The sequence below is a fragment of the Pogonomyrmex barbatus genome, unplaced genomic scaffold (genome assembly GCF_055798465.1).
Source record: "Pogonomyrmex barbatus isolate J1 unplaced genomic scaffold, ASM5579846v1 scaffold20, whole genome shotgun sequence".
Taxonomy (NCBI): Eukaryota; Metazoa; Arthropoda; class Insecta; order Hymenoptera; family Formicidae; genus Pogonomyrmex; species Pogonomyrmex barbatus.
In genome coordinates, this window is record NW_028297117.1 from 3,059,072 (window position 1) to 3,084,684 (window position 25,613).

The following is a 25,613-nucleotide window of genomic DNA, read 5'->3' on the forward strand; positions in this document are numbered from 1 at the left end:
AGTTTTTGAAAATTCAAAATTTAACTAAGATTATGTATTATATATTATTATATATTATATATTATATATTATTGAAATTTTATAAAGAGTTTATGCAAAATTAATATTACATTTTTAAGTTGTGAATTAATTGCTAATTTATGATATTTATTTAGGCTCTGCAGGTAATGTCGAAAGTAATGAAGGAATGTTGGTATCATAACGCTGCCGCCAGGCTAACTGCACTCAGGATCAAGAAATCGCTCGCTAATTATGGCGCTATGGATGACCTGAAATAGATTAAGCAGTTGCCGAGTTCTTCGATAAGAAAGCTACAAAAATTGATTGAATCATTTGTGTGAACGTCATTATCTTAAAATTCGACGTGATAGAGCTTCCGGTGCAATGAAGAAATATTATCCGAGAGCTAATTCGAGAAGTCGCGAAGAATCTAGGACTGGCTGGAGTTTTGGGATCTTTTCTTATGCGAAACTAGCCTTGACCTTCGAATGAAGTACTATACGATTACAATTAGTTTTACGGTAAGTCGTGAACAAAGACATAAAGTGGATTTTTAAGCGTTGATCGTTTCAAGCGCGTGAGCAATAGAAAGAAACATTACTTCAATTCCGATATATCGTAGCTTGATGATCGGTCACTCGAGTGAATGGGTCAACAGGCAATCGCAATACGCGTTCGGTTAATCAAACGATTGCTCGGTTACGCGTCATTGATACACGCAAATATTGACACATAAAAACACTGCTATATATTTATTACAATAATACTAAGATAATAAAGTATACAAATTTATTATATAGCAACAATTATTGATTAATATTAATGAATAACACTACTCGCATGTACACACACATATATAATTATACACACACACACACACACACACACACACACACACACACACACACACACACACATCCGTTACATTAAAATGTAATAAAAGTGTTCGATTAACCGAATTGTTTATTGCTTAGACCGATCTTATGAACAAGTTACCTCAGTGAAATGATTAATACGCTCGTACAAGCATGTCGATTTGCCGGAAATAATTGGGATACCGCGTAAGATTTAAACATGTTGGTTCAACTCTGACTGGACATGATAGATTATGCGCAAGGAGAGCCTTCATAACAGAATAATATTTTTTATCTCAGTTTCGAAAAGATACATTTTAAAAATTTTACTGATGCGTACAGATATTAAAATCATCTTGAGAACTTGTACCATACATCGTGTTACACAAGAGAAATGCATATCTTTTGGTTTCTTTTTCCTCTGGAAAAAAGTGCCGAGTTAAAATGATTATAGAGGGTGAATAGGAAAACCGGACAACCGATTAGTCGACGATGACGAGTTAGAGTCAAATAATTTGTATAAAGCGGTGATTTTATTGTCGAAAACGTAAAATCTATAAACACTTATTGATAAAATATCAGGATTGTTACAAAAATATCCCCAAACTTATCCTCTCTTCCGTGTGTGGTGTTATGAAATTTTGGCACATCGTCCGGTTTTATTTGTCGACCCTATGTATACTCTTAATATAGTAAATACATACGAATGTTTTGCTCAAGGCGAATATTTTTGCGTAATCATATGAAAAGTGAGCGCGATACGTGATGATATGGCGAGACTTTCGAAATGTTTTTCTTGTAATGCTAAGAAAGCTGAAATTGAAGGATATTAAAGCTCAAAAGCGCGTATATATCGTAGCATGAAAGGAGCATGAGAGTATGAGAAGCATGCGAGAATGCAGCGGGAGTTGAACTAAAACTGGTAAGAAAGAAAAAAAAAGTGGAAGACAAATTTGTGAAAAAAAGAGAATCATTGGAAAATCCATATTTTCGGGTATTTTTTGCGTGAGATAAAGAAAAGTGTGAAGAAATACAGCGAAGATGATTAAATATCAATTAAATATGTCAGATGAGCAAATATAGCAAGAAGAAATCAACTGATATTAATAAATATAATTATGGATTTTTCAAATAATTTCTTAAATGTATTTACTATTTTTTTTAATGCGATTTTTTAACGATAGAAAACATTGCAGATAAATCTTCTACAAGTAATAACTTAAAAACTATTATTTAAAAAATTTTAATATTAAAATGTAGTCTTTATGAGTCAAGTGTAAAATATAAAATTATGTACAAAACAATAATAATTTTAAGAGAAATATAAAATAATAATATTAACAATAATGTTTTTAAGAGAAATTAAATGAAGGAACAATATTTTCAAGTTGGTTTCTTCTGGCACACTTATGTTCAAGTGCTGTTTGGATTAGTTTTATCGTAGTATGCTCTATATCGATATTGAAAAAAATCAATTTATTAAATGCTATTTTACATTAAATTTGTTTTATTTATAATTTCGAATGTAAAATCTTCAGATGAATTTTAACATCTACGCGCTGTATTTCAATGAGTTGAAAAGCAATCGTAGTGCTTGAGGTAAGTACATAACTTTGTATACTGCGAGACTAATAATGCGATGAGTATGCGTATGGAATGTCTTTTGTGAAACATAATTATAATTCTCGACGAAGAATAGAAGAAATTGTTTATCTATGCACGAACGAATTCTTCTTTTCTTCAACGATTAATGGATTATATCGGTAAAAGTGTATATAGTGTATACTTCTTTGATGAAGTCAGAGATGGACGTTGAAGACGATTTATTCAGAGTGGAAGATAAATGTTGAGCAAGGCACAGTTGCATACGATAGAATTCAGAAGAACAGGAAAATAAGAATCTTCGTCATCCAATAGTCAACGTAAAAGTCTGCGAGGTTACAATTATTATATTATAGACAAAAGAACAGAGTCCTTCGAATACATAATCGTATTTTTGTATTGTTTTTTACCGATGGCGTCTATTGAGCGTCGTACTACTAATTTTCTTCTTCCGTTTTTTACATGCAATGTTCTGACCCAGTTGCATAATTTCATAGACACTATATATGATTTTTTTTTTTACAAATCAATGCTGATAGTCTTTAATTTACGTGATTAACGTAAATAAAATTTAAACAATATGAATTGAATATAACTTTTGTATTTTTTAATAGACAACAAAGAATAATACAAGGTATCTGATTCGAGATACACGTTTGTGTGCAGTGGATCTGAAAACTGAGCAGAAAAGCTCTTTATTAATTTTACGATTACGATTCTCGTAATTAGTAATGAGATATTAATTATTAAAAATTGCTAAATGCGCGCCTATTTACCTGGCCCACTGACGAATGCAAGTGTACAGCGAGGTGTGATCGTCCAACATTATGTTACCTCCACACTACACGCGTTCGCGATTATTAGAAGGGCAGTGAGATATTTAATGAAGTCTACAAATGACAGAACATTTGTTCGCGCAATCGCGAACGCACGTAACATTAAGCATCGCTATGTGATTGTTATTTGTCAGTGACGGGCAGATACGCGCTTATTCGGTGATATTTAATAATTATTAATTCACTACTAATTGCGAAAATGATAGAGAACTTTTCCGCTCAATTTGGTTCGTTCTACCTGCATACGGCTGTTGTATCATCGAATCAAACATTCTATATACAATAAAGAAATTTTTATTTGAACAAATCTCTAAAAAGTAAAATATAGCAGTGCCAATAATTGAAATAAACCATTCAATTTTTTTTTAATGTTTTAAAATATAATACATATAATTATGTATTTATATATACATAATATATACATTATATATAATTATGTATTTATGTTATAGATTTTGAAGATTACTTTGCATACTTATTGTAATAGAATAGAAATTTTACTGTTTTAAATACAACTGTTGGACATTGGTAAATGTATTGTCGTACAAATTAAAAACAATTTGCACTGCAATAATAAAATGAAGTGCTGTAAATAGATAAAATGTTTCTAAAAAAAAAAATTGTCTACTAGCATATAAAAAATACTTTTATTATTGGCGAACAAAATAAGATGAAACAATAAATCGTAAATACGATTGTACTGGAATGACGTTATATGTTCGTCGCGAATAGCAATTTGTTGAAAGACTGAGAATTTAACAATTAATTAGTAAATAATAAATAATTAAGGTTGAAGTTACACATACAAAAATATTCACATTAATTATAATTCTAACATTCAAAATAGTTTATATATTTTTTACACAATCTTCAGTTAGAATTTAATTTAAATTGTTTTTGGCTTATAAAACGTTAAAAGAGATGTTTAAATGTTTAAAGTTAATATTTTATTGAGATAAACTTTAAATGAATTATTATTAAATAAAAAATTTTTACTTGTTGTCTATTATTATAACTTATTTCTATTTTTTTTAAAGAAAATTCTCAAACAAATTGCTTTTTTGAAAGATATCTTTACATTTTCTAAGATTATTTAATTATTTAATCTTAGAATGTTATTCTTTGGATGTTCTCTCAATTATTTAATACTATATCCTATATTTTCCTTGCAAAATTAATTATAAAATTTATATTTAAATAACAAAATTAATTTAAATATTTGTTTTGTATCTTTAATCATGGAGAAAATAGAAGTAAGACTGGGTTGTCTTATCGCTAATTTAAATATTCTACATTGTCAAATTTGTTATTTTAGATCAAATATGAAATTTTGGACAAGCTTTTATTTCTGAAAAATTTTTAAACTTGATTTTTCTTGTAAGTTTTATCTTGAATTTAGTATAACCAAAAGTTTGAAAATGTTTTAACTATAAATTAGAAGCCATAATTGCCGACGAATATATCATACGAATTTTAATGAAAAGACGAAGCCTTGTTTCTTTATTTACTCTTATACATTCCTGTTATATATGTATAGGTTAATTTATCATACGTAAACTATAGCTTATGCATTGGTAAAGCTTTGCAGTGATGTTCTATTCAATATACGCAAATTCATCAGCGTAACGCTGCAAACTTGATTGATGTTTCCCGCAGCTATTTCTATACTGTTAGTACAACTCTCTGTGCCAATACCTGACCGAGTATTAACTAAAGCGAGAGAGAGACAGAATAATAATATATTCCCACATGTTGTACTCGCTCCGGAACGAGGAAAAATATCTTTGATGTTAATTCCTATGCATTACCGTACCAATTTTAAGAAGAATAATACTTGATAATCACCAAACCTGAGAAGCTTTAAGGAAGCTTAAGGACTAAATATAAGACAAAAATAATCTGCTAAATGAATTTTATTCAGTTTACACATATTTAGCAGAAGATATTTTAATGTAACATGTAGAATTGACTATTTAAATTGTAATATCAAATATTGTTAGTTGAGATTTAAACACAACAGAAAAACAAAAAGATATTTTTCTTCTTTATATACATAGCCATTGCCAGTTATATTTCCAGGCGACGATATTAACGTCATTCTTGAATTCATCTTAATGTCACTTGAAATGCCGGGATTGCAACTGGGTCGTTGAACTGTCAAACAGTCTGACTTACATATATTTGACAAATGCCGAACTGCCAAATGATATTTCATCTTTTGCACTCTTTTTCCACTCCGTACTGTTTAAGCCTCCCCATACATTTGTACAAAAGAGTAACAATAAATTAGAAGAGAATGTTGTACACGCGGCATTTATGCCAGCATCGATTCCGATAGAGAAAAGAAACTTGTACCTTTAAGACGATTTGCCGTCTATTTTGTTTTACGTTTTAGATAATACCAGTGTTTATTACGATTACCGGTGAGAAGAAGAAATTTATTTTGTTTATTTTGAAGAAAATCGCATTGTTCTGATATATTTTATATTACATATTACAGAAATATTGTTAAAGGAAACTATTAATTATATTTTAGAAATATTTTGTTTTAAATCAGAAGAAGAAAATTATAAAATTACGTTAATCATATTATTTATATTTTATATGCTATGTAATACAACTGCATGAAATTTAAATTTGCAGATACTTTTATTTTTTTTATAAATAAGAACATTAGATATGAAATATAATCATTCTATCTTAATCATTATCTTATGTTGTTCCGTCACATTTTATTGATTTTTAATTTGTAAGTAATTATTTTATCGTATCGTAATAATAAATTATTGTATCACAATAAAAAAAAATTTTTTTATATTTACAAAATAAGAATATCGATTTCTATTAAAAAATTATATTGTTAATGTAAACTTGTTTTAAGTTTTATAAATAAAGAATGATCATTTATAACGATTTAATCAGGACAGTGCGATTTTCTTAATCGATGATACTGTACATTATATTATGCAAATAAGTTAATTAGCTATTACTAAAGGTTTATAAACCAAAAATATTTTCCATTTGTTTGGATGGTTTACAAAAGATTGCAAATTTTAGATAATTATAAGACCTTCAAGCAAAGAGCTTTTATTTTATTTATTTCTTTCTTTATAATTAAACAAGTCTTCAGAGACTTAATAATTGCGATATTTTATTTGTAGTTAATTATTACTTTGTCTTTTTTGTGTTGTTTGTTCTTTTGTAGAGTTATTTACATTTAAAAAAATCAGCTCTAATGATTGTGTTGAATGTATTATATAAAATTTCGAATATTTGTTTAATAAAAAGAATATATGCCTGAGCGTTATTAATAAAAATCTAAGTACGTCATATAAATTTCAGTATGTCATAATTTTTATAATTTTCTGTCCTTTTTTTATTATTTGATCAGTCCGAAACTAATAATTTATTCTTTTCTTTTTACTTAGTTATTTGGCGCAAATAAAACTTATGAGAGAAAATATTTCAAAGCTTCCAAATTATATTGTTAAGCAATTTGTATAAAGATACATTTTTTTTTTTTAGATATGTTATTATATTAGATAAAATATCTATTAGTAATATTATTAGCGGCGATAAGTTTATTGTTTCATTATTGCTATATCATAATTTCTATTCTCAGTGTTTCCCATTTCAGTGTATAATACTCTGTACATAATGATGTAAATGTTTATCAATAACTTACATATTGATAGAATGAGCACTTGTAATTTTCGTAACAACGGGTGGATGAATTAATGAATGGTACCGTTTCCTCTTTGATTACTCGTAACATTTATAATGGACATGTCGCGTTTCTTCTATTTTTCCATCTGCTCTCAAATATATCGCGATGAATATAGTGTCACAGAAGGTTGTTGCTGTTAAAGGTTTATCTCGAAATAAAGAAACTTGCGAAGTGTTGGCGGCTCGTATTGTAATAGAAATAAGAAAATAATAAGTCAGAGTTTCAACTTATATAAAACAAAATATATTGTGGAATAAAATCTATATTGAGTGGAGTTGTTTGTGAAATGTCAGACATTTTGCGAGATGGTGCACTATAAATGTAATAAAAGTGAAGTACATAAGTCGCAAATTATAATTGTAATAAAAGGAGAGAATGGAGAGCAACAACTCTTTCTATGAACATATTTTGCTAAAAAAACTGCTTAATTTGGTACACATATTTGAAAGACTGAAATGTTTACTTTTCTTAAAGTGAAACGATCTATAGTGTTGAGAAGTCACAAACATGCGACGATTCCATGAGTTACCGTTTTCTATAATTACCACAATATCGTATCTCGCGTGTTTTGTGACTCAATTGTAACAATCGAAATTGATAAAGTTTTTCCACCTTTCTGTTAATAACAAATGAACAATATGTCGTTTCGCGACTCTATGATGCGCTCATTTGTCATTAGAATCGAGTTTTCTACGATTTGTAAAACAAAACCTGGTGACTTGTGTGTGTGTGTGTGTGTGTGTGTGTGTGTGTGTGTGTGTGTGTTGTGTTAAATCAACCATTAATTGCTGCCGCTGTATAAAGCGTGCCTGGCGGTATGGATGGATCTTAATATTGTTAATAGATATACGTACCTAATGTTATTAATTATTAACTCCTGATTTGTAATTGAAAATGCAAGATTATCGGAGCCCAATGTATGAGACAGGATTTAATAGGAACAGAAAATAAATAAAAAAAGGTTAAAACATTTATAAGATGTATGATTAGAAATAGAACTCTTGTACGTTTTGGGCTTCACAAATCTGGCCTCTAAACGGATCCTACTAATAAACGCCATAGTGATCCGAAAAAAATAATTAGCTCGAATAAATTAAATTTACTTTAATGTAAACTTCTTTGTTTTCTTCCTTGATATTTTTTATCATATCACATTTTTAAGTAATAATTAAGTAATAATTAAAATATTTCAAATAGTGAAATTTAAATGATATTAAATATTTATATTTTATCTATATAAAATTATTAATATTGAAAATTTTTACAGAAAGGTAGAAATATTCTACATTAATAATTTTGTTCTATGATATATAGATATGTTTAATAATTTTAATATATTCATCAATGATATATTGATAAATTTTTGGCGACAATGGCTCGTTGCCAAATTTATACACAACAAATTTTGACTGTTAATTTTCAATTTAATTTAAAGAAACTCGGTTGTATATCACGAACAAAATTGTAACAAATTAATATCTTATAAATACAAATAATTACATTAGATTTTGGCACTTATTTTGGTATTAGTTTTAGATATCAAATCTTTTCTATAATATTTTTTGTATAACATATTTTTTGTACAAATAACATATTTTTTGTAGGGCGTATATACTTGATGCCTTTTTTTTATCGCTTTTATATTTATTAGAGAAGTGGAAAATGAAGCATACAGGTGTCTTCGTACGTACGCGTTTCAGTTTATTTATTAAATTAATGTTTGACACAGGTTATTGTGTATGTTGTACAGAGTGAGAATTGTGTATATGGGCAATAGTTATACCTATCTATATAATAATAGAATAGAATTAAAATTATTCATTTAAATACAATTGCGACACGCGCGTATAGAATGGCGTAAATTGCCATTGCTCTTTTCTTTTGTTTCTTATCCATTTTCTCTGCCCTTATGACCGATTATATTCACATAATTGGGACGAGAAGTTAGATTTTGTTGCTTATTTGTTGAACAATATATATTGATTTTTAATTTTGACGTTTTTCATGCTTTGTGTAAATTTATTAAATAATGAGCATTATTTCTTTTTATTTTAACGTTTTCGTTGTACAATATATCGCATTTCGTTGGCCAAGTAATTTCGAATTTACGACGGGTCGTTACGTGACAGTAAGTAACGTATTCGCATCGTTATTTATATATTTATAGGTGCGTATTCTGGTTGCTCCAATTTAACCCCTCGAAAATAACAGCGCCGTGCGGCCCGTTGAAAACTCTCTCGGCCCTGATGATAATTGATGTCGCGTCTTTTTTTCTTTTTTTTTCTCGTTATCGATATGCCTGTTAAAATCATCAAACACCATATTAATTTTTCGCCTTGCTTATAAATAATTAAAAAAATATAATTTTTTATTCATTAATTTTATGCAATTGTCAAGAAGTTTTATTTGTCAACTATATAAGTATTTAATAAAGTTACTAAAAAGATTTAATTACTTTGCATTATTTTATATATATATATATATATATATATACACACATATATTTGTATAGTCTTTTTATCATACATACTTTCGTAAAGACAACGACACGGCGTTCGAAATGACAAAGGGTAAGATGATATTGACGATGGTTGTTTTAAGCCAGGTCCTGCCTCGTCTCCTGAACAAGGTATACCTGGGAACCGGGCACAGTTGAAGTGGTAACAAAGCTGCGGTGTTTGGCGCGTATCAGGCTCAAGTTGCTCTCCGCCGTGTCGGCGCGATCTTCTGCGGCCTCGAGTTCTCTTTGGAATCGGCGAACCCTAGTGACACTTTGTTGGGACATGCCTTCCTGCTCCTGCAGCTGCCTCTTGTAGATGCTGACTTTCTGGCTGGCCTTGTCGAGCGATTCCTGCAGCAGGGTAATATTCTTCGCATCCTCTTCCACTTGAATCATTACCTCCTTAATGTTACGCTCCTTCTTACGCAGTATCTTCACAGTCTCGGCGTGTCGACGTTTTTCTTCATCCAGCTCGAGTTCCAGGTCGCGAATCTATATAATAGCGAGAATTATAAAAGCAAAAGAAAAGCAAAAATTAATACATGATTGATTATCAAGATGTAAATTAAATAAAAATTAAACTGTATTTAAAAATATTGTTCTATAAAAAAAAAAAAAGACATCGAAAATGTAAAATTATAATATTCGAAATTATCAAAGTTTCATCTCTTTCCTCACCCTAGCTTCGAGCTTGCTAATGATGCGTTTGCCTCCAACAATAGCATTGGCCTCAACTTCTTCCAATCTCACGGACAAGTTCTTCACTTCAATCTCCAGCGATTTCTTGATAGCTTCTATCTTGACAATACGCTCCTGTTCTTCATGGAGAATCTCAACGGTGTGCTTGAGTTCATTCTGCACTCTCTGGTATCTCTCATCGCTAACTCTCAATTCCTTGGTGACCTCTTCGTAATCTCCAGCTAAAGTTGCCAGTTCTTGCTCTAGTTTAGCCTTTGATGAGGCGATATTTACGTTGATTGTAGTTAGCTCGTTGATGCGACTAACCGACTCTTCGTATTGTTGTTCGACAGTCCTCTTCGCACGAAGAGCCTTTTAACACAATTTTATGCTTTATACAGCTATTGCATAACGCTTATATGAGTAATACAGTATTTGTTCTTCGTATTTCTGCTTATGCGAAGGTTAAATTGAACTCTTCAAATATACTGTATTCAATTTTTCTCATGTCAATCAAATGTATCAAAGTTCAACAAATGAATTTTTCTACTTACAGATTCGTAATTGCCGCGAACTTCCTCGAGCTCGGCCGTCAGTGATTGGAGACGGCGTTGACTGATGCCCAATTGATCCAAAGTCACTTGCAATTGGCGTTGTACTTCGTCATAATGAGCTTGCAATTCCTGAAAAACAAGATAATTTAACATGTATGACAGATGTTATTTCGGACGCATTGCCAAATGCAAGTGTCGATATTACGGTCAAAGTCAGAGCTTGCTTCTTAATGGTCTTTTGCAGATCAATATTATTCTTGTTGGCGACATCCAAGGACAATTCGAGCTCAGTGATTTGGATCTGAAGTTTCTTCTTTATACGCTGAACCTCGGTCTTCAGTTTCGTCTCGGCTTCTACCACACGGGCGTTCAGCTGCTCGATTTCAATACTGGTCTGTTTGCTATTAATTTCATATTGAATATAAATATCTTAAATATAGCTTTTCATTTTCTACAATTTGATAAATATTATTTAAACAATTAAAATTCTAATCATGACTATTCCTAGGAAATTTTTTAATAATTATATCTTTTATTGATTTTTTTATCAAGAATTTTTTTCTTATTTGTTATTAAATAGATTTACCTTATCCATCCTGGGATTTAATTTTCAGCTGGTTTTATATAGTCACTTAGGAAATATTAGAAAATATTAGAAATAACAACTTTTAATCATTTTTTTCCCGTTTCTGAAAATCAATACTAACTATATATAATATTAAAAGAAAATAATATCATAAGACAAGGGACTTATAAAAATAAGAAGTTACAAAAACAATGAATTTTTTTAGACATATTCATATATCAATTATTAATATTTTTTATTTGGATTTTATGAATTCCTATCTTTTCAGAAATCAAAATATCTTTCTCTATAGTTTGATAACTTAATCATAACATAATCTTTATTTATTTACTATGTTTAAGATTATAATACTCGCATCCTCGACACCCGTAAAAAAGTTCCCGTCTCGCCCTTCGATCTTGATACCTCTTATCTAGAAAATAATTGCTGGACTTCTGCTCGAATCCGCGCAGTTCCCTGCTGAGTGTGTCAAGTGGCTGCGTCAGTTTATCCTCATCGATTAGAGCCTTAGTCCTTTCGTTCATCAATCTGCCGTGTGCCTTGTCATCCCAAAGAGAATGCACAGTCTCCCTTTGGAATTTCCGGATATCAGCCAATTCCTGGCTCTTGGACAGATTCTTCAGCGCTTCTGCTCTCAGATGGAATTCTATCGCTTTCGCAGATTTTCCACACAGACTTTTACCATGTTTCAGCGCGTCACTCACATCGGTCATCATCTGGACGTCTTTCAACGCCTGCAGTTTAATATCGCTCATCGCCTCCCGCTGGATCTCCTTGACCTCGCTGCGGGCGCGAGTGCTGGCGAACATCAACGGCATGGGTAGTCTTCTCAAATCCTTTCCGGTACGCGGTAAGATCTCCTTGGTCACGCGACTGGCCTCCACGGTCTTGGCCAGGCTGAAGTCCGAGCGATTTGCTATCTTCGGATCACGTCAGATAGACAGATGGTCAGCGACGAGTTTTTTTGTCGTACTTCGACGTACCGCTCGTGTTTTTCTACGCGAACGTCTAACGGGCGCCACCGTTTTCCATCGTGCACGCGCACTTGCGCGACGTGATCACCTAAACTTAGCCGCAGCGGTCCAGAATGCGAAAGTAATCGCGCCACTCACAACCGACTCTCTCGAGAGATTCAAGAACGACTGCCAATGCACCACAAACATCTAGGTATCCCTTTTGTCCGGGGACATGAGATGAAATTTTGTACTGTACGATTTGGCAAACTGTTCCGTTCTAAGCAGAACTGTGAGGAATAGTCCCAATAATAGAGTACCAAGGGATCATTCGGCAGCGATATTTTTGTTAGTGGCACAATTACTTTTCATAAATTGCTAATAGAAAACTTTCACGGCAAATTGTTTGCCGTGAAAAGTTATTCGAAAATTATATTTTATTTAATTATTTTAAAAAAGATGTCTTCAATATTACAAATATTAATAAAGACAAAATTATTTTAGATTGTATAATGTAAGTCATTTTTATGTAACATTGTATTAAAATTCCTTAAGAAAGCATATTTGAGTGTATATATATATATACTGTATATATATATATATATATATATATATATATATATATATATATATAAAGCAAATATATTTTTTAAATTTAATTAGTTATTTTTTTAAATTTAATTAGTATTATTACATTTAATACTTATATATTATATATATTATATATATATATATATATATATATATTTAATTACTTAATTAATAATAGATATAAGAACTGTTTAAATAAAAATATAAATAGTTTTTTCAATATCAACGAATAAATTAATAAAGATCAATTGATTTGAATTATAAGATATCTCTCTTGTTTTAAAATTTATTTTTTATAAATTAATTCACATTATTTTAGATTCGTCAATTTTATAAAATTATCATTCATAAAAAGAAACATATGAACAATATTAAAGAAATAGAAGTTTATTAATTAATTATAATTAATTATAATTATATGTTATAATTAATTATAATTAATTATAATTGTATGTTATAATCAATTATAATTGTATGTTTTATATATAAATTAAGTAAAAAGAGCTTTAATAATCTATTATTACATATTACTGCTTGAGAAATGCAATGTCAATAATGACACGAATGACGCACGGCATCCGTGCACATGTCTTTGATCATTGTCACTTAAAACGAACCAACTTCTTCCGCGACACCAAATTTAGAAACCGAAAAGGTCAAACAAGTCGCCAAGTCTCGCGGCACTCGGAAAACGGATCGCCTTGTTTTTCCCAAAAGCTCCCCTTCGTGAAAACTTAACAATATATTTTTCTTTCTATTGTCGTACCTTAAAATAAGAAAGATGATTTCTGGCTTCGTCCTCAGCGTCAATCGCATGTTTAATCATATCATCTCTTGTGTAAGGTTGCACTTTCTTAGTTTCCCATAAAACTCTACCGTCAGACCAGGGTAATTCAGGTAATTCTATTCTTTTTTTAAACTCCGGTGAAGTTGATCTCAAAGCGAGTCGTTTGGTATCTATGTAATCGATTATTGGTTGATAATAATTTATTCCGCATCCGTAATTTCTTTCGTAGATATATGTTGGATAATGTCGCCATTTTGATTCCAATGGCATATGAATTGGTGGCATGTAACCCGTCATTTTTATGAAAGTTTTAGATATTCACACTTTTAATTTAAATAGCTCAAAGATCTGTTGAAGGAAGGAATAATAACTGATGTAATAAATCGTTGTTATAATTTTTCTTTTCTAAAGAATTTTGATTATACTCTGCTGTCATCTAACATTTTATAGATTTTTCCCAACCTTCTGATAAAGTTTTGATGAAATATATTGTCGATTTTTTAAAAATATTTGTGATTTGTATGGACAGATGTAAAGATAATGATGATCCTTATGAGATGACCGTCGATAAAAATTAGGCCGATGGTTAGGTCGTATCTTTTGTAGTTTTCATTGCGATTGCCTCATTGGGGACAACCAATCAGCACCTCTCAATAATAATTGGATCATGTCTGATCGCTTTATCACACTTATTAATAGTGCATTTATTAATAGTGCATTTATTAATAGTTTTATTACTATATAATTGCTATCGTTTGTTCTTACCAATATCAATTTTTATTATATTTTCTATTTTATTTCTGTAATGATGTTAGTAACAAGAAAATGTTCATAATTAGTTTTAATGTTATATAAATTTATAATCTTTAATTGTTGTAAAATATTATTAATACTTTTATGTAAAATGTATTAAATATTACTTGATTGATACTTATATCTCATCTTACAATAATATTTTTACAATTTGTGTGTTACAGACTATCAAAATTGAAAAATTGAAATGTCAAGAATAATTTCGCACATACGTGTAATGTTTGATATAATTTTTCTATAAAAAGTAAAAATAAATTTTAAAATTAATTATATTTTCGTGAATACGTATATCTTTTTTCCTCTTATATTATTATATTTCTCGCAAGTTTTCGCAATAGATGTTTTGTAAGTTTAAAAAAATTTTTTTTTTAAAACTTTCATAATAATTGATAATATCAAATTAAAAATTAATTTAATAATGTGATATTAATTTCAAATTTGATGAGTACGTTCAAGACCGAGTAGTAATCATTTATAGTTGAAGGACAGAAATGGAATGTATAATTTTTTTTTAATCCCAGGTTGGAGTAATAAATCTTATTTGAAAATAACAAAAGGTAGCTTTTCTTTTTAAATAGTATATAATTTTAATTAGAAATTGCTTTATGATGTAATAGATTTAAAAATAATATAGACTGTTAATATGAAAAGATTATTCAATAAATAAATTGATTCAATCAAAGTTATTAAGAGTATATGTAGCAAATAAAAAAATCAAACAGTTATTTTTAAAAACTTACCGAATAATTTCAATCTCTTCATCCTTTTCAGCAATGCGACGATCGAACTCGTGACGCAATTGGCTCAATTCGGCTGACAATCTTTGAGCACGTTGCTCTTCAATTTTGCGGCCCTAAATCAATTTTATTTTATATTTACTTTTTAATATCTTTCTTTTCTTTATTTATTATTATTTATGTAATTTTTCTTAATTTTTTATTAAGTTAATTTTATAGAACAATATTCAGAATCAAGAGTTTATTTGAGTTCTTAATTTTTGTTAAAAACTTATTTCTTAAAAAGTTTAATTGAAATTTATTAACAATATTTGAATTTATCAGTTTTTGAATATTTTTAGAATTTATAACAAGAAAATTTATTTTTTACTAGCTAATAAAGTTCTAAAATTTGAAAAACACTAATTTAAAATATTATTTAATTTATCATCAGATTTAATTTAAATTTAATATGTAATTAAATGTATGTAAACTAGTCGTAAACTGTGTCGTAATTAATATTTCGTAAAGAATGTACTGATATTTTGGTTTATAGTTAAATCTAAACCTAGCTGTACGCTAATTGAATAAAAACAATTTTTAAAAAATTGTTATGATATTTAACTTTTAAGTAAATTTTTAAAATTAGCAAAATATTATTTATATATATTAAGAAATATAAGTAATTATTAACCTAATTATTAACCTAAAGTATTTATTAAAACATAATAATTGCTGAATAAATTATGTATATAAAATAGAAAACTGTCTTATTAATAGTGACACTATGTTCACATAAGGCTTAGTTACACGTCTCATCGGGAAGAAGTGTTAATATATCAAAATTTTTTTAAGTTTTTTTATATTTCAGCTTATTAAAAAAAATTTTAATTATAAATATTATTGCTTTATTCTTATATGTCTTTAAGATAATATTCATGCATAAATATAAATAATTACTTACTGCTTCGGCTTCCTTGTAAGCAGCAGCCAATTCTTCACGCTCGTTCTCCAATCGGCGAAGTTCCAGTTCGAGTTCATGGAGTCTACGATTCATGTCAGCCAACTGATTCTTTGCGTCACTAAGATCATCTACAGAAATATTATTAAAATTAATAAATTTTGTAATTTAAATATCCAAATTATTTCTACTGAATAGTGAAAATACTCTATTCAAGAAAAGAAATCTTGATTAAACGATTATGCGATAAAAATTTATAAATTATTAGATAAAAAATTTTTTCACATTTAAGTGAAAAATAATTTGTAAAATAGTAATTGATGGTAAAAATCACAACTTATAATTGCTGCATTTTCAAATTGCAGGAATAAGAAAACGATGATCACCTCCAAGTTTCTTGTTCTCACGGGCCAATTGATCTTTCATTTCGCGGGTCTTGTCGAGTTCGGCATTTACACGTTGCAATTCCTGTTGTTTATTGCGGAGATCGCGCTGACTTTGTTCGTACATGGCAAGAGTTTCGTCCAAGCGAGTCTTTAATTCTATGTTGATCTTTTCCAAATGTTCAACACGTTTTTGAAGTTCACGAGCAGTTGCATTGGCCTTAAAAAAATTCACAAAAGTATAAAAAATTATTTTCTCTCTATAAAATATTCATTTTTAAAAAAGAGATGTCAGCATACAGCTCATAATAAAACGTAATAAAATCTTACCTTTTCTAAATCAATGATCAGAACCTCCACTTCAGATTGCAAGCGCGATTTCTGCTTTTCAAGATTGTTGATCTTTACGAGCAAAGTTTCGATTTGCTCTTCTTGTTCTTGGATACGAGCAGAATATTTACGACGAAGTTCTTCTACCTACATAAAATTATGTTAAATTTTTATTAGCAATTTACAACATCAAATTTTGATATAAATGAGAAGAAAAAAATCAATATAAATAAGAAAGCAAGTTGACATATTTAATTATATTTTTGTAATAAATATTTTTGTAATAAATAATAATATACCTCTTCGATACGAGCGTTAGCTTCGGTTTCGTATTTCGATCGCCATACCGAGACTTCTCCATTAGCTTTAACCAATTGACGTTCAATATCCAAACGAGCTTCAGATTCTTCTTCCAGTTGAACGCGAACAGATTCCAATTCCACTTCGACCTGTTGATAATTTTATCTTATATGTTTTTCAAAAAAATTTCTTTTAATGTTTTTAGATAATATTATATTCTAAGTTTATTTTCTTAATATTTACAATAAAAAGAAGGTTAAAATAATTAATCTTTCTATTTTTTCAAGTTTTTAATAAAAAACATTATATCAATTTATATAAAATGTTTATGTAAAAAATTAATAATTTGTAAAACAGAATATAAATTTTTAATGATAATGAATGTTATTTAATTATTTAATAAATTCTAACCTTTTATATTAAAATAAATTAAACTATTAAAATAAATTACTTAAAATAAATTATCTATGTTGAAGAAAGTCATCGAAATCAATAAAATTATACCTGATGCAAAGAAGCTTCGACCAATGAACGACGACGTTCCTCATCTTCAAGACGACGTCGGGCATCCTCAAGTTGACCAGCAATTTGCGTTTTTAGATAGGTAATGTTTTCGATGTTTACCTAGAATTTTATTTAAATTAATGATTTGTGATACATTAAAAAATATAATTATATTTTACTTAAATATCTATTGTCATACCTTGAGGTCTTGTACTTCTTTGACTAGCTCAATATTCTCTTGAGATAACCGAGTTTTATGACTGGTGATATCGACAATCGTACGATTCAATTCCTCAATTTTGACATTTAATTCAGATACATGTACCTCGAGTTTCTCAACTGTTTTCATTGACATCAACTTTTCTTTAGTGACATTGTCAAGTTGAGCGAGGAGCTCGTACACTTCTTGTTGAAATTTAGATTTTTCCTTGTCAGCTCTAAAAATTATAACATAATATTGCTAGAAAATAACTTTGTTTCTAGAATAATATTTTATTATTAAAAAAAAATAATATTTGTATAAAAAAATAATTAATGCGTAAAGTAATTAAATTTTTATACAATTCAATGGATGTATAAAATATTGCTTGTATTCATAATATCGTCATTTAATATTGAAAGTTTCTGTTTTTATCTTTTTACTATAATAATAAGATTGGATAGATTTAGGTAAAAATATTTGAATAATGTCCATAATATGTTAAAGACAAAAGATAATAAATTTATATTCAATTTACTATTGTTTATTAAATTTATTTTTATTTATTATTATATTAAATAAGCACAAAATAATAAAAACATATTTTAAAACATTTTAAAAATATTTAAATAATATTTATCGATTTACAAAGCAAGCTGCATATTTTTTACACTTATAATAATTTTATAAAAATAATTATAAATTTTCCTGAAATATGTCAGTAATATTATATATTATAAAAAAGAAGATTTTATAAAAGGATTTGATATATTTAAATTAATAAAATAATACATATCTTACCAAAGAAAAACATGATACAATCTTAGTACGTCTTTTATGCTTAATGTGCATTGAAAAAAGATGACGAGCAATTCCATTTTTTTGGAGTCAACAAAGAAATTTGGGCAATATTAGATCTACTCCTACACGCGGTAGAGGGTGTAAGGTGTCAGTTAGCCGATTCCGAAGATAGTGGGGGTTCTCTGGCCGGTCGCGTGTACTAATATGGCGCGCCAACGTTGGGGTTGTGGATTACCGCGCGACTCGCACGGTTAAAAATAGTCATAAGCCAAGTAACCATGCGAGCAAAAGAAAGATAGAGAGAACGAGAAACATACGAGAGAGATAGAGGAAGATATGTTTTTATACTGAAATAAAAAAGAGAGAAGACTGAGCAGAATTACAGCAAATCTTATACATTCCTTTTCACAGATTCACAGATTTGATGTCGCGCGAAGAGAAAAAAGATTTTTTACTTGTTTATAAAATAGAAATTGAAAGGTTGATTTTTGAGGAAAACATTTTGAAATTCACAAGAGAAAATTTATAATAACAACTAACGGTAAGCAGAATTAAAAGATAATATAAGATTGAGAGAGTAAAAATAAATATGTCATTTATCAATTCTTGACTCTTGATTCTCCTGCTTTTATAATATTCAAAAATTTCACAGTTAATGTCACAGTTGCGTGGTAGGTTATCACCGGTTTATAATCGGCAGTGAAATCATGAGGAAAATGTAACTGGATTATATTTGATACTATTTGCGTCGTTGGATTGCTGAACCGAAGTAACAGCTGCATTGATTACCTTATATTTTTAGCAACTGTGTACTTTTGAATTAAATTTTGAATAGTATATTTTCTAAATAAATTTTTGATCTAGTAACATATTGTAAACATACGATAATATACAATTTTTGTTTGTGTTGTATAATAAAACTTTAAATATTGAATTATATATATATATATATATATATATATATATATATATTTATATATTTATATAATATATACATATATATATATATATATTATATAAATATATATATATATATATTCTTTTTTATTATATAATTCGATTATGATATAATTATAAGTATCAACAAATAGCTTATTATAAATATGTATGCTTCAAACTTTGAAACATTCAAATGTATCATTCTATAAAAAGAACATCATTGTGACGTTTACTAAACTTTATTTTACAGGTAACAGTTAATTACGGAATGCATTGAGTTTTCTCCAAATCAAAATACTTACAATTTATTTTGTATTTTTTTTTTTAAATAAAAAATGCATTTAAATAGTTTGTGAACTTTCGTATTAAAAGAAAAGGTTAATGTATTGGAGATTCTAATTTTGTTTTAAAGAAATATTTGAAATGTTCATCCATACAACGAAGTTTTATCTTTTAAACAATTCATTGTTAAATAGCAATTGTCTGGCTTTCTTTAATTGTTCCATTTTCTATTCCATTTTCAAAAGTTAAAAAAAAAAAGCGAAACTAAAAGCGGTCATGGACGCTGTGCGGCTAATTAGCGATTTAATTAACGTGTGTTTCCGTAGCTGTCACCGTCCTTGTACGAACGAATCAGCGCCTCGAAGAAGCAACTATGTTTAGAAAAGCCGGGATACTGAATCCTCGTGTATTTCAGTTGCGGGTCGCTTTCTATCTTGGATTATAGCCAGTGCAACTTGTATAATTCGCACAAATTTTCTTACATACAGTCATTCTCGTTTGTGACGAGCCGCGTTATAATTATCTCCGTGACACTGTAATTCATTACGCTTCCTGCCTCTTAGCATCTTGTCTTTTTCTACATTGCGAGATTCTACTTCCTTTTGAAATCGCTATTCGCTATTCGCGCCGAATTTCCGAACAGTTTTCAGCTGTTTATTGACGCTTCCTGGCGGCACGCGCTTATACGCTTCCAGTTTTAAACAGAAAATTAGCGAATGTTTACGTTGAGGCTGCTTTGCGATCGCGAACGTATATACGTCTATGCACTTTTTGAGATGTACAGAGTTCTGGTCTCAGTCAACTATTTCAGTTTTTCTGGTGAAGATATTAAATTTAAAAATTCAATGTCCTTATAACTGAGACAAATAGTGAGACAAATAGTGAGTTATACAAATTAAGATGTTAAAAGTGTTTGAAAGTGAAACTTATATTATTAAAGCGTTTAATTAATGATAAAAGTTTTATTAATCATATTTCTTCATTACCAACCTGGCACGCGCTTTCGAAAGCTGGTCAATTTGATCCTGAAAATCGACGACAACTTCCTGATGCTTCTTGCGTAAGAGATGTGCGGTTTCCTCGCTTTCGAGATGGACATCTTCGAGTAGTTTACGCAGCTTGGCCAATTCCGTGTCCCTCTTCTTGTTGATCTCAAACTAAACAAAGAAATTATTAATTCATATATGTAATTAATGAAATAATTAACATTTAGTTATTTAATGTTACTTTTTTTCTACGTTATATTTAATCTACACAACAAGAAAATTATTTTCATAAAATGTTAAATACTCACTTGAGATTCGGCGCCACCCTCAGCCTCTTCGAGACGTTCGGATAGCTGGATGACTTGCACGCTTAAATCAGCGCGCTCGCGTTCGATCTACAAGTTCACAAAATTATAAGAAAAAGAAAAAAATAGATAATTTATAACAATATTGACATTTAAAAATTTATGGATTAATAATTTTATGTAAAGTCTAGATTGCAGAAAACTGATTTTTAAAATAAGTTATTGATCGATAAAATAAGAATATGTATGAAAAGGGATTTGTATAAAAAAGAATTTGCAAAACTTGCTTCTAAGATAATTTCAAACATGATGTTTAAATTAAAATTGACAAAAACAATATAAATATACTCAATATATAAATATAATATAAATATATTCAATATATTTATATTATTTAATATATTATTTTATATTATTTCATACATTTGAAACAAATAAAAAATAAATAATATAATTTTTTATCAGAGGTATATAATATTTTTAGCTGTTTTTTAACTTGAAAAATTTATGTCGTACGTTCTTTTCTGTAAGTTAGTATTATGTAATTACATGCAAAATTACATTCTCAAAAATAACTTTTGATAATAAATGAAATTAATTTAAGGCTATTGTTTTTATAAAAAACAAAAAAATTACGTGATGATGTGTTTTTTGAGTAGTAGCTTCCCTTCATCAAGTCATTTCCCTACATCGTGAATAGGACAATCTATTTTTGAGCACGGCGTGTCTATATTGGGAGTCTTATTCATATTACAAACGAGGCGATTTTATCGCGAAAAAGGAAGATTGCGCTACTATTATTACGATCAATTGCAAATTATGAATTAAAAGTTATATTTAATAGTTTTATTTAATATATGTGATTATTATTTTAACCAATATTATTTAAAAGACATCTAATATTATTTAAGGGACATCTAATAATTAGAAGATAAACGCTTATAATAAAAAATTATTATTATTAACACCTATAAACAATATATATAAATTTATTAATATAATGTAACGAATATATTGTACATATATATTAAACTTCTGCATTTTCTAAATTTTATTATAATTATGCAACACACAATTTGATAATTAAAATAAATTAAATTATGTTATGTATTTATATCTGTATTATAAAAAAATATACAAATTATCTATTTTCGCGTATTTATTCAATATAAAAGAGATTTGTAATTTTTGAATGTGCATTTCATATATATATATATATATATATAAAGATATGTAAAGTGTACTGAAAATATACATCATGTGCCGTAACCGTCATATCAATTTTCGAGTTTTATAATTTTGAAACACGAGGGAAATTTTTGGCAGTCATTCAAGTCACGTATTATGGCCTCCTTTACACACAAATCCGATTTCTGTGAAATTTTAACAGACAATGAAATCCGAGAAGTTCTTATAAAATTTGATTCTCCATTTAAAGTCCGTTTTACTTTTTTTTTGTTATACATTACTATGATAATATTATATAATAATCAACTATTTAATTAAAGAACTTTTGTGTAAATGCTTTATAGACATTAATCCTAATTTCTAATATAAAAACACAATACTTATTTTTTGTGTAGACAAAATTAAATTATTTGCAAATATTAAATATAAAAATTTTCTTTTCTTTTCGAATATATATTGGTGTAAAGCTTCTTAGTCTGAGATTGAAATGCTTATAAACTATTTAAATTTTTGTGAAAATTATAATATTCTTTTTGTTTATAAAAGTAGCAGTGTCGAATATAGTGTAGGAATGCAGGAATAATCCAGAAGAGCTTCGCGTTTCTAAAAATAGATGCAACTCAAGAGCCGGATATTTCGACCTACTGCTCCTCACTTCGCAATGAATTAGCATCCTTTCTTTTTGTACTTATTTCTTAACCAGTGATATCAAGTGATAACAAGTACGTCATCAGGATAAGATTGTAATTTTATTTGGATATAATCGTTTAGCTGCGGAAACTTTTTTATATTATATCGTGTACCTTTGATTACAGATAATTATTAAAATAAAAATTATTTTTATTATTTAAATATTAAATATTAAATTATTTAATTTTTATTAACTGTTTCCGCCAAAGGATCGCCATATTTGTAATTCTTAATCATGTTTGTTATAAAATATGCATGCTTGAAGCAAATATATTTTTGAGATAAGCATACTAAATAAAACTGTTTTTTTATGATTAATGTTATATTTGACATTGTTATGACGCAAGTGTTTAATATATCGAACTAATGTTGATTTTCAACGTAATTTGTAATGGCTATTTTTGTTCACATACTATAGGGGCATGTGAAAACATTCATGGAACTCACCCTCTGACGCAGCTCTCTCTCAGATTCCAGGTCATCCTGTAGTAGCCGGATTTTGTCCTGAAAAGAGAGGCAATGAGGATTAGAGGATATTACGGCGCCCGTTATAGAGGGTCGACGCTTTACGTAATCGTTCGACAAAAATACCCAAGAGCGGAGGCTCGGTATTTCGAAAAGACGGACGGCCTCCGTAGAATAGATTCGTCCTCGGGAGGAAGAGAGAACGATATCTGCGATGTCTGCTTAGCGCGCTTTCGAGCCGCTCGATCGAGATTATTTCAAGAAAGGCGCTCACGTTAGATTGCGCCGAAAAAGCAGCCAGGCCATTACTTGCAAGAGAAGAGAATGATCTTACTTGGTCATATAGGGTAGCTGTACGCTCACCCTTATATTTCTCTTGAGATAGAATTTGTCCTAGAAAAGTAAATCCTCGGATCCGAAGAAGAATTTATCAGAGTATCTAATGGATACACTATAACATTGGCGGATGATATATCTCGAAACGGTATCAATCTGGCGCCTTGGCACGATCGTCATTTTAGACCGATATTTCACCGACTATTTTCGTGCACGAGCAATCCGATAGCTACAGAACATCGTACACTTTGCTTCCTCATCGGATTGGCACTAACATCCTTTATGGTCACTGAACTTTCGCGGTTCACCACTTTCGTGATTGGTCACTGCTCGCGTTGTTCACATGTGAATCCATTTTGTATCACTGATAATCTTGTTTCAATGATGCACGGAAAATTTTGTTGAAACCTTAACTTCATTAAAATTTAGCAGTTAATAGATGAAATTGTGCGTTTTCTTAAGAAGTGTTGAAGAACATCAGTCGAGATGCATCTTCTTTTGTTCATCATCATGATATACGTGATAATTGGTGCGATATTAATCGAACGATTTAACAAATCTTAATTCATTTGAAGTTCTATTTAGCATTAACGTAATTTTCTGTAGTTGACAAAAAATAATTGTTCGTTTGATTTTTTCGAATGATAAGTAATTTTTCCTTATGATTTCGATGAGATATTGGAATTTCAAATTTTTACATCTGTATTTCGAATTTGTAATTTGTGTAAAAGAAATTCTTGTAGAAATTTAGTTGAAAAGTATATTATAAATGTATCTTAATAGTTGTTAAGATATTTAATTTATAAACTCTTCTAATTATCTAATTATTTTAGCCTTGTCAAATTTATTTTGTTTAATAATCTTTCCAATTGTTAATTAAATTTTTGATAGAGCAATAATTTTTTTATAATTAATTTTAAGTAACTCTTTGAGAAGAGATATTAAGAAGTAGATTTGTAAGTAATCTCATCCGAGTTATTCGTAATATAATTAATAAATTGCATGTAAAAATTTTAGTAATGAGTTATTAAGGTATGTCGATTTTTCTAATAATACATCTTTTTTTATCGTCGCTGTTGTTCTCTCTCCTACCGAAGGACATGTCAGAGGCACTTTTTCGCAGGACCTACCTCGAGTCTGCTGAGAGCGCTCAGGTCGGCGCTGTATTCGATGCTAACATCGGCAGTACCCGCACCGCCAGTAGAGCGGTACGTGTACTTAGAGGTCTTTGCAACCGCTGAAGACGACATCTTCCTCGCTTTGTCCTCTATTTATCTTTAACAATGCTCTAGTTTCTTTTTGCACTTTGCGGGACTCCAGTCCTCCGATATATCCTCAATTTGGGCACCCTCCGCCTGTAAGGGCCTTTCTGTTCGCCTCTGGCTAAGTCAAATCGCCTCGGCCTCAGTCGTTAGTGGGTCCACCTCCACTTTCTTCCACGATCTTCTTCTTCTTCCTTCTCTTCGGGGTTTCGGAGCCGACCAGCGCCCTACTCGTAGTGCGCGACCCGTCGTCGTTCGTATGGCGCGCCGGCGGTTCCATGGCTTCGTCAAAATGACGATCGACGCAAGCGCATTGATGTCAGATCCCCACCAGGAACGTGGAATAGGTTCGTCATCGTCGTCGCTCTTGTCTTCATCATCGTTGAGAGGAACCACACTAGACGCCCACGTTGTCTAAAGTAGTTGCCAAATCGACTTCGGCTTGCCTGACCACGGCGATGCCCGGCGAAGATACCAAGCAGAAA

At 29.5% G+C, this 25,613-nt stretch overlaps 4 protein-coding genes across 10 annotated transcripts in view; 1 reads left to right on the plus strand and 3 right to left on the minus strand.

Moving 5' to 3' along the window:
- Nucleotides 1–8,133, plus strand: part of babo (TGF-beta receptor type-1 babo) — a 40,005-nt gene extending 31,872 nt beyond the window's left edge. For all 5 annotated transcript variants that reach the window (XM_011638614.3, XM_011638611.3, XM_011638612.3 and 2 more), the window contains one exon: nucleotides 156–8,133. In XM_011638614.3, coding sequence (XP_011636916.1) covers nucleotides 156–278 — 123 coding nt within the window. In that variant the 3' untranslated portion in view covers nucleotides 279–8,133. The remainder of the gene's footprint in view (nucleotides 1–155) is intronic.
- Nucleotides 8,134–8,699: 566 nt separating this feature from the next.
- Nucleotides 8,700–25,413, minus strand: LOC105427062 (paramyosin, long form). 2 transcript variants are annotated; one of them, XR_016139459.1, is made up of 16 exons: nucleotides 24,997–25,413; nucleotides 23,513–23,569; nucleotides 21,191–21,277; nucleotides 20,887–21,053; nucleotides 17,875–18,112; nucleotides 17,676–17,795; nucleotides 17,171–17,320; nucleotides 16,872–17,018; nucleotides 16,545–16,761; nucleotides 16,162–16,289; nucleotides 15,222–15,334; nucleotides 10,957–11,152; nucleotides 10,752–10,880; nucleotides 10,198–10,569; nucleotides 9,550–10,011; nucleotides 8,700–9,318 (listed from the first exon to the last, which is right to left on the minus strand). XR_016139459.1 is itself a non-coding variant. In XM_011638610.2 (15 exons), the coding sequence occupies exons 1-15, from the start codon at nucleotides 25,114–25,116 to the stop codon at nucleotides 9,616–9,618; spliced, it is 2,637 nt and encodes an 878-aa protein (XP_011636912.2). In that variant the 5' UTR covers nucleotides 25,117–25,413; the 3' UTR covers nucleotides 9,549–9,615. The 2 variants fall into 2 exon arrangements, 1 of the variants encoding a protein (XP_011636912.2); XM_011638610.2 differs by lacking the exon at nucleotides 8,700–9,318 and having other exon boundaries at nucleotides 9,549–10,011.
- On the minus strand, nucleotides 11,066–12,691 carry LOC105427060 (uncharacterized). 2 transcript variants are annotated; one of them, XM_089077856.1, is made up of 2 exons: nucleotides 11,669–12,691; nucleotides 11,066–11,382 (listed from the first exon to the last, which is right to left on the minus strand). In XM_089077856.1, the coding sequence occupies exons 1-2, from the start codon at nucleotides 12,153–12,155 to the stop codon at nucleotides 11,372–11,374; spliced, it is 498 nt and encodes a 165-aa protein (XP_088933982.1). In that variant the 5' UTR covers nucleotides 12,156–12,691; the 3' UTR covers nucleotides 11,066–11,371. The 2 variants fall into 2 exon arrangements, with proteins under 2 accessions (XP_088933982.1, XP_011636910.2); XM_011638608.3 differs by having other exon boundaries at nucleotides 11,066–12,691.
- Nucleotides 13,164–14,012, minus strand: LOC105427061 (paramyosin, short form). Its single transcript, XM_011638609.2, has one exon. It carries the CDS (start codon nucleotides 13,963–13,965, stop codon nucleotides 13,636–13,638), a length of 330 nt encoding a protein of 109 aa, XP_011636911.2. The 5' UTR covers nucleotides 13,966–14,012; the 3' UTR covers nucleotides 13,164–13,635.
- Nucleotides 25,414–25,613: the final 200 nt, after the last annotated feature.

Bases quoted from the DNA above. Each gene is read 5' to 3' on its own strand.
- LOC105427061 (XM_011638609.2), bottom strand. From the start codon at position 13,965: ATGACGGGTTACATGCCACCAATTCATATGCCATTGGAATCAAAATGG.
- LOC105427060 (XM_089077856.1), bottom strand. From the start codon at position 12,155: ATGCCGTTGATGTTCGCCAGCACTCGCGCCCGCAGCGAGGTCAAGGAG.
- LOC105427062 (XM_011638610.2), bottom strand. From the start codon at position 25,116: ATGTCGTCTTCAGCGGTTGCAAAGACCTCTAAGTACACGTACCGCTCT. The intron at 21,278-23,512 runs GTGAGTTCCATG...GTGAACTTGTAG, and splicing joins AGAGAGAGCTGCGTCAGAGG to ATCGAACGCGAGCGCGCTGA. The intron at 17,796-17,874 runs GTATGACAATAG...ATAAAATTCTAG, and splicing joins AAGAAGTACAAGACCTCAAG to GTAAACATCGAAAACATTAC.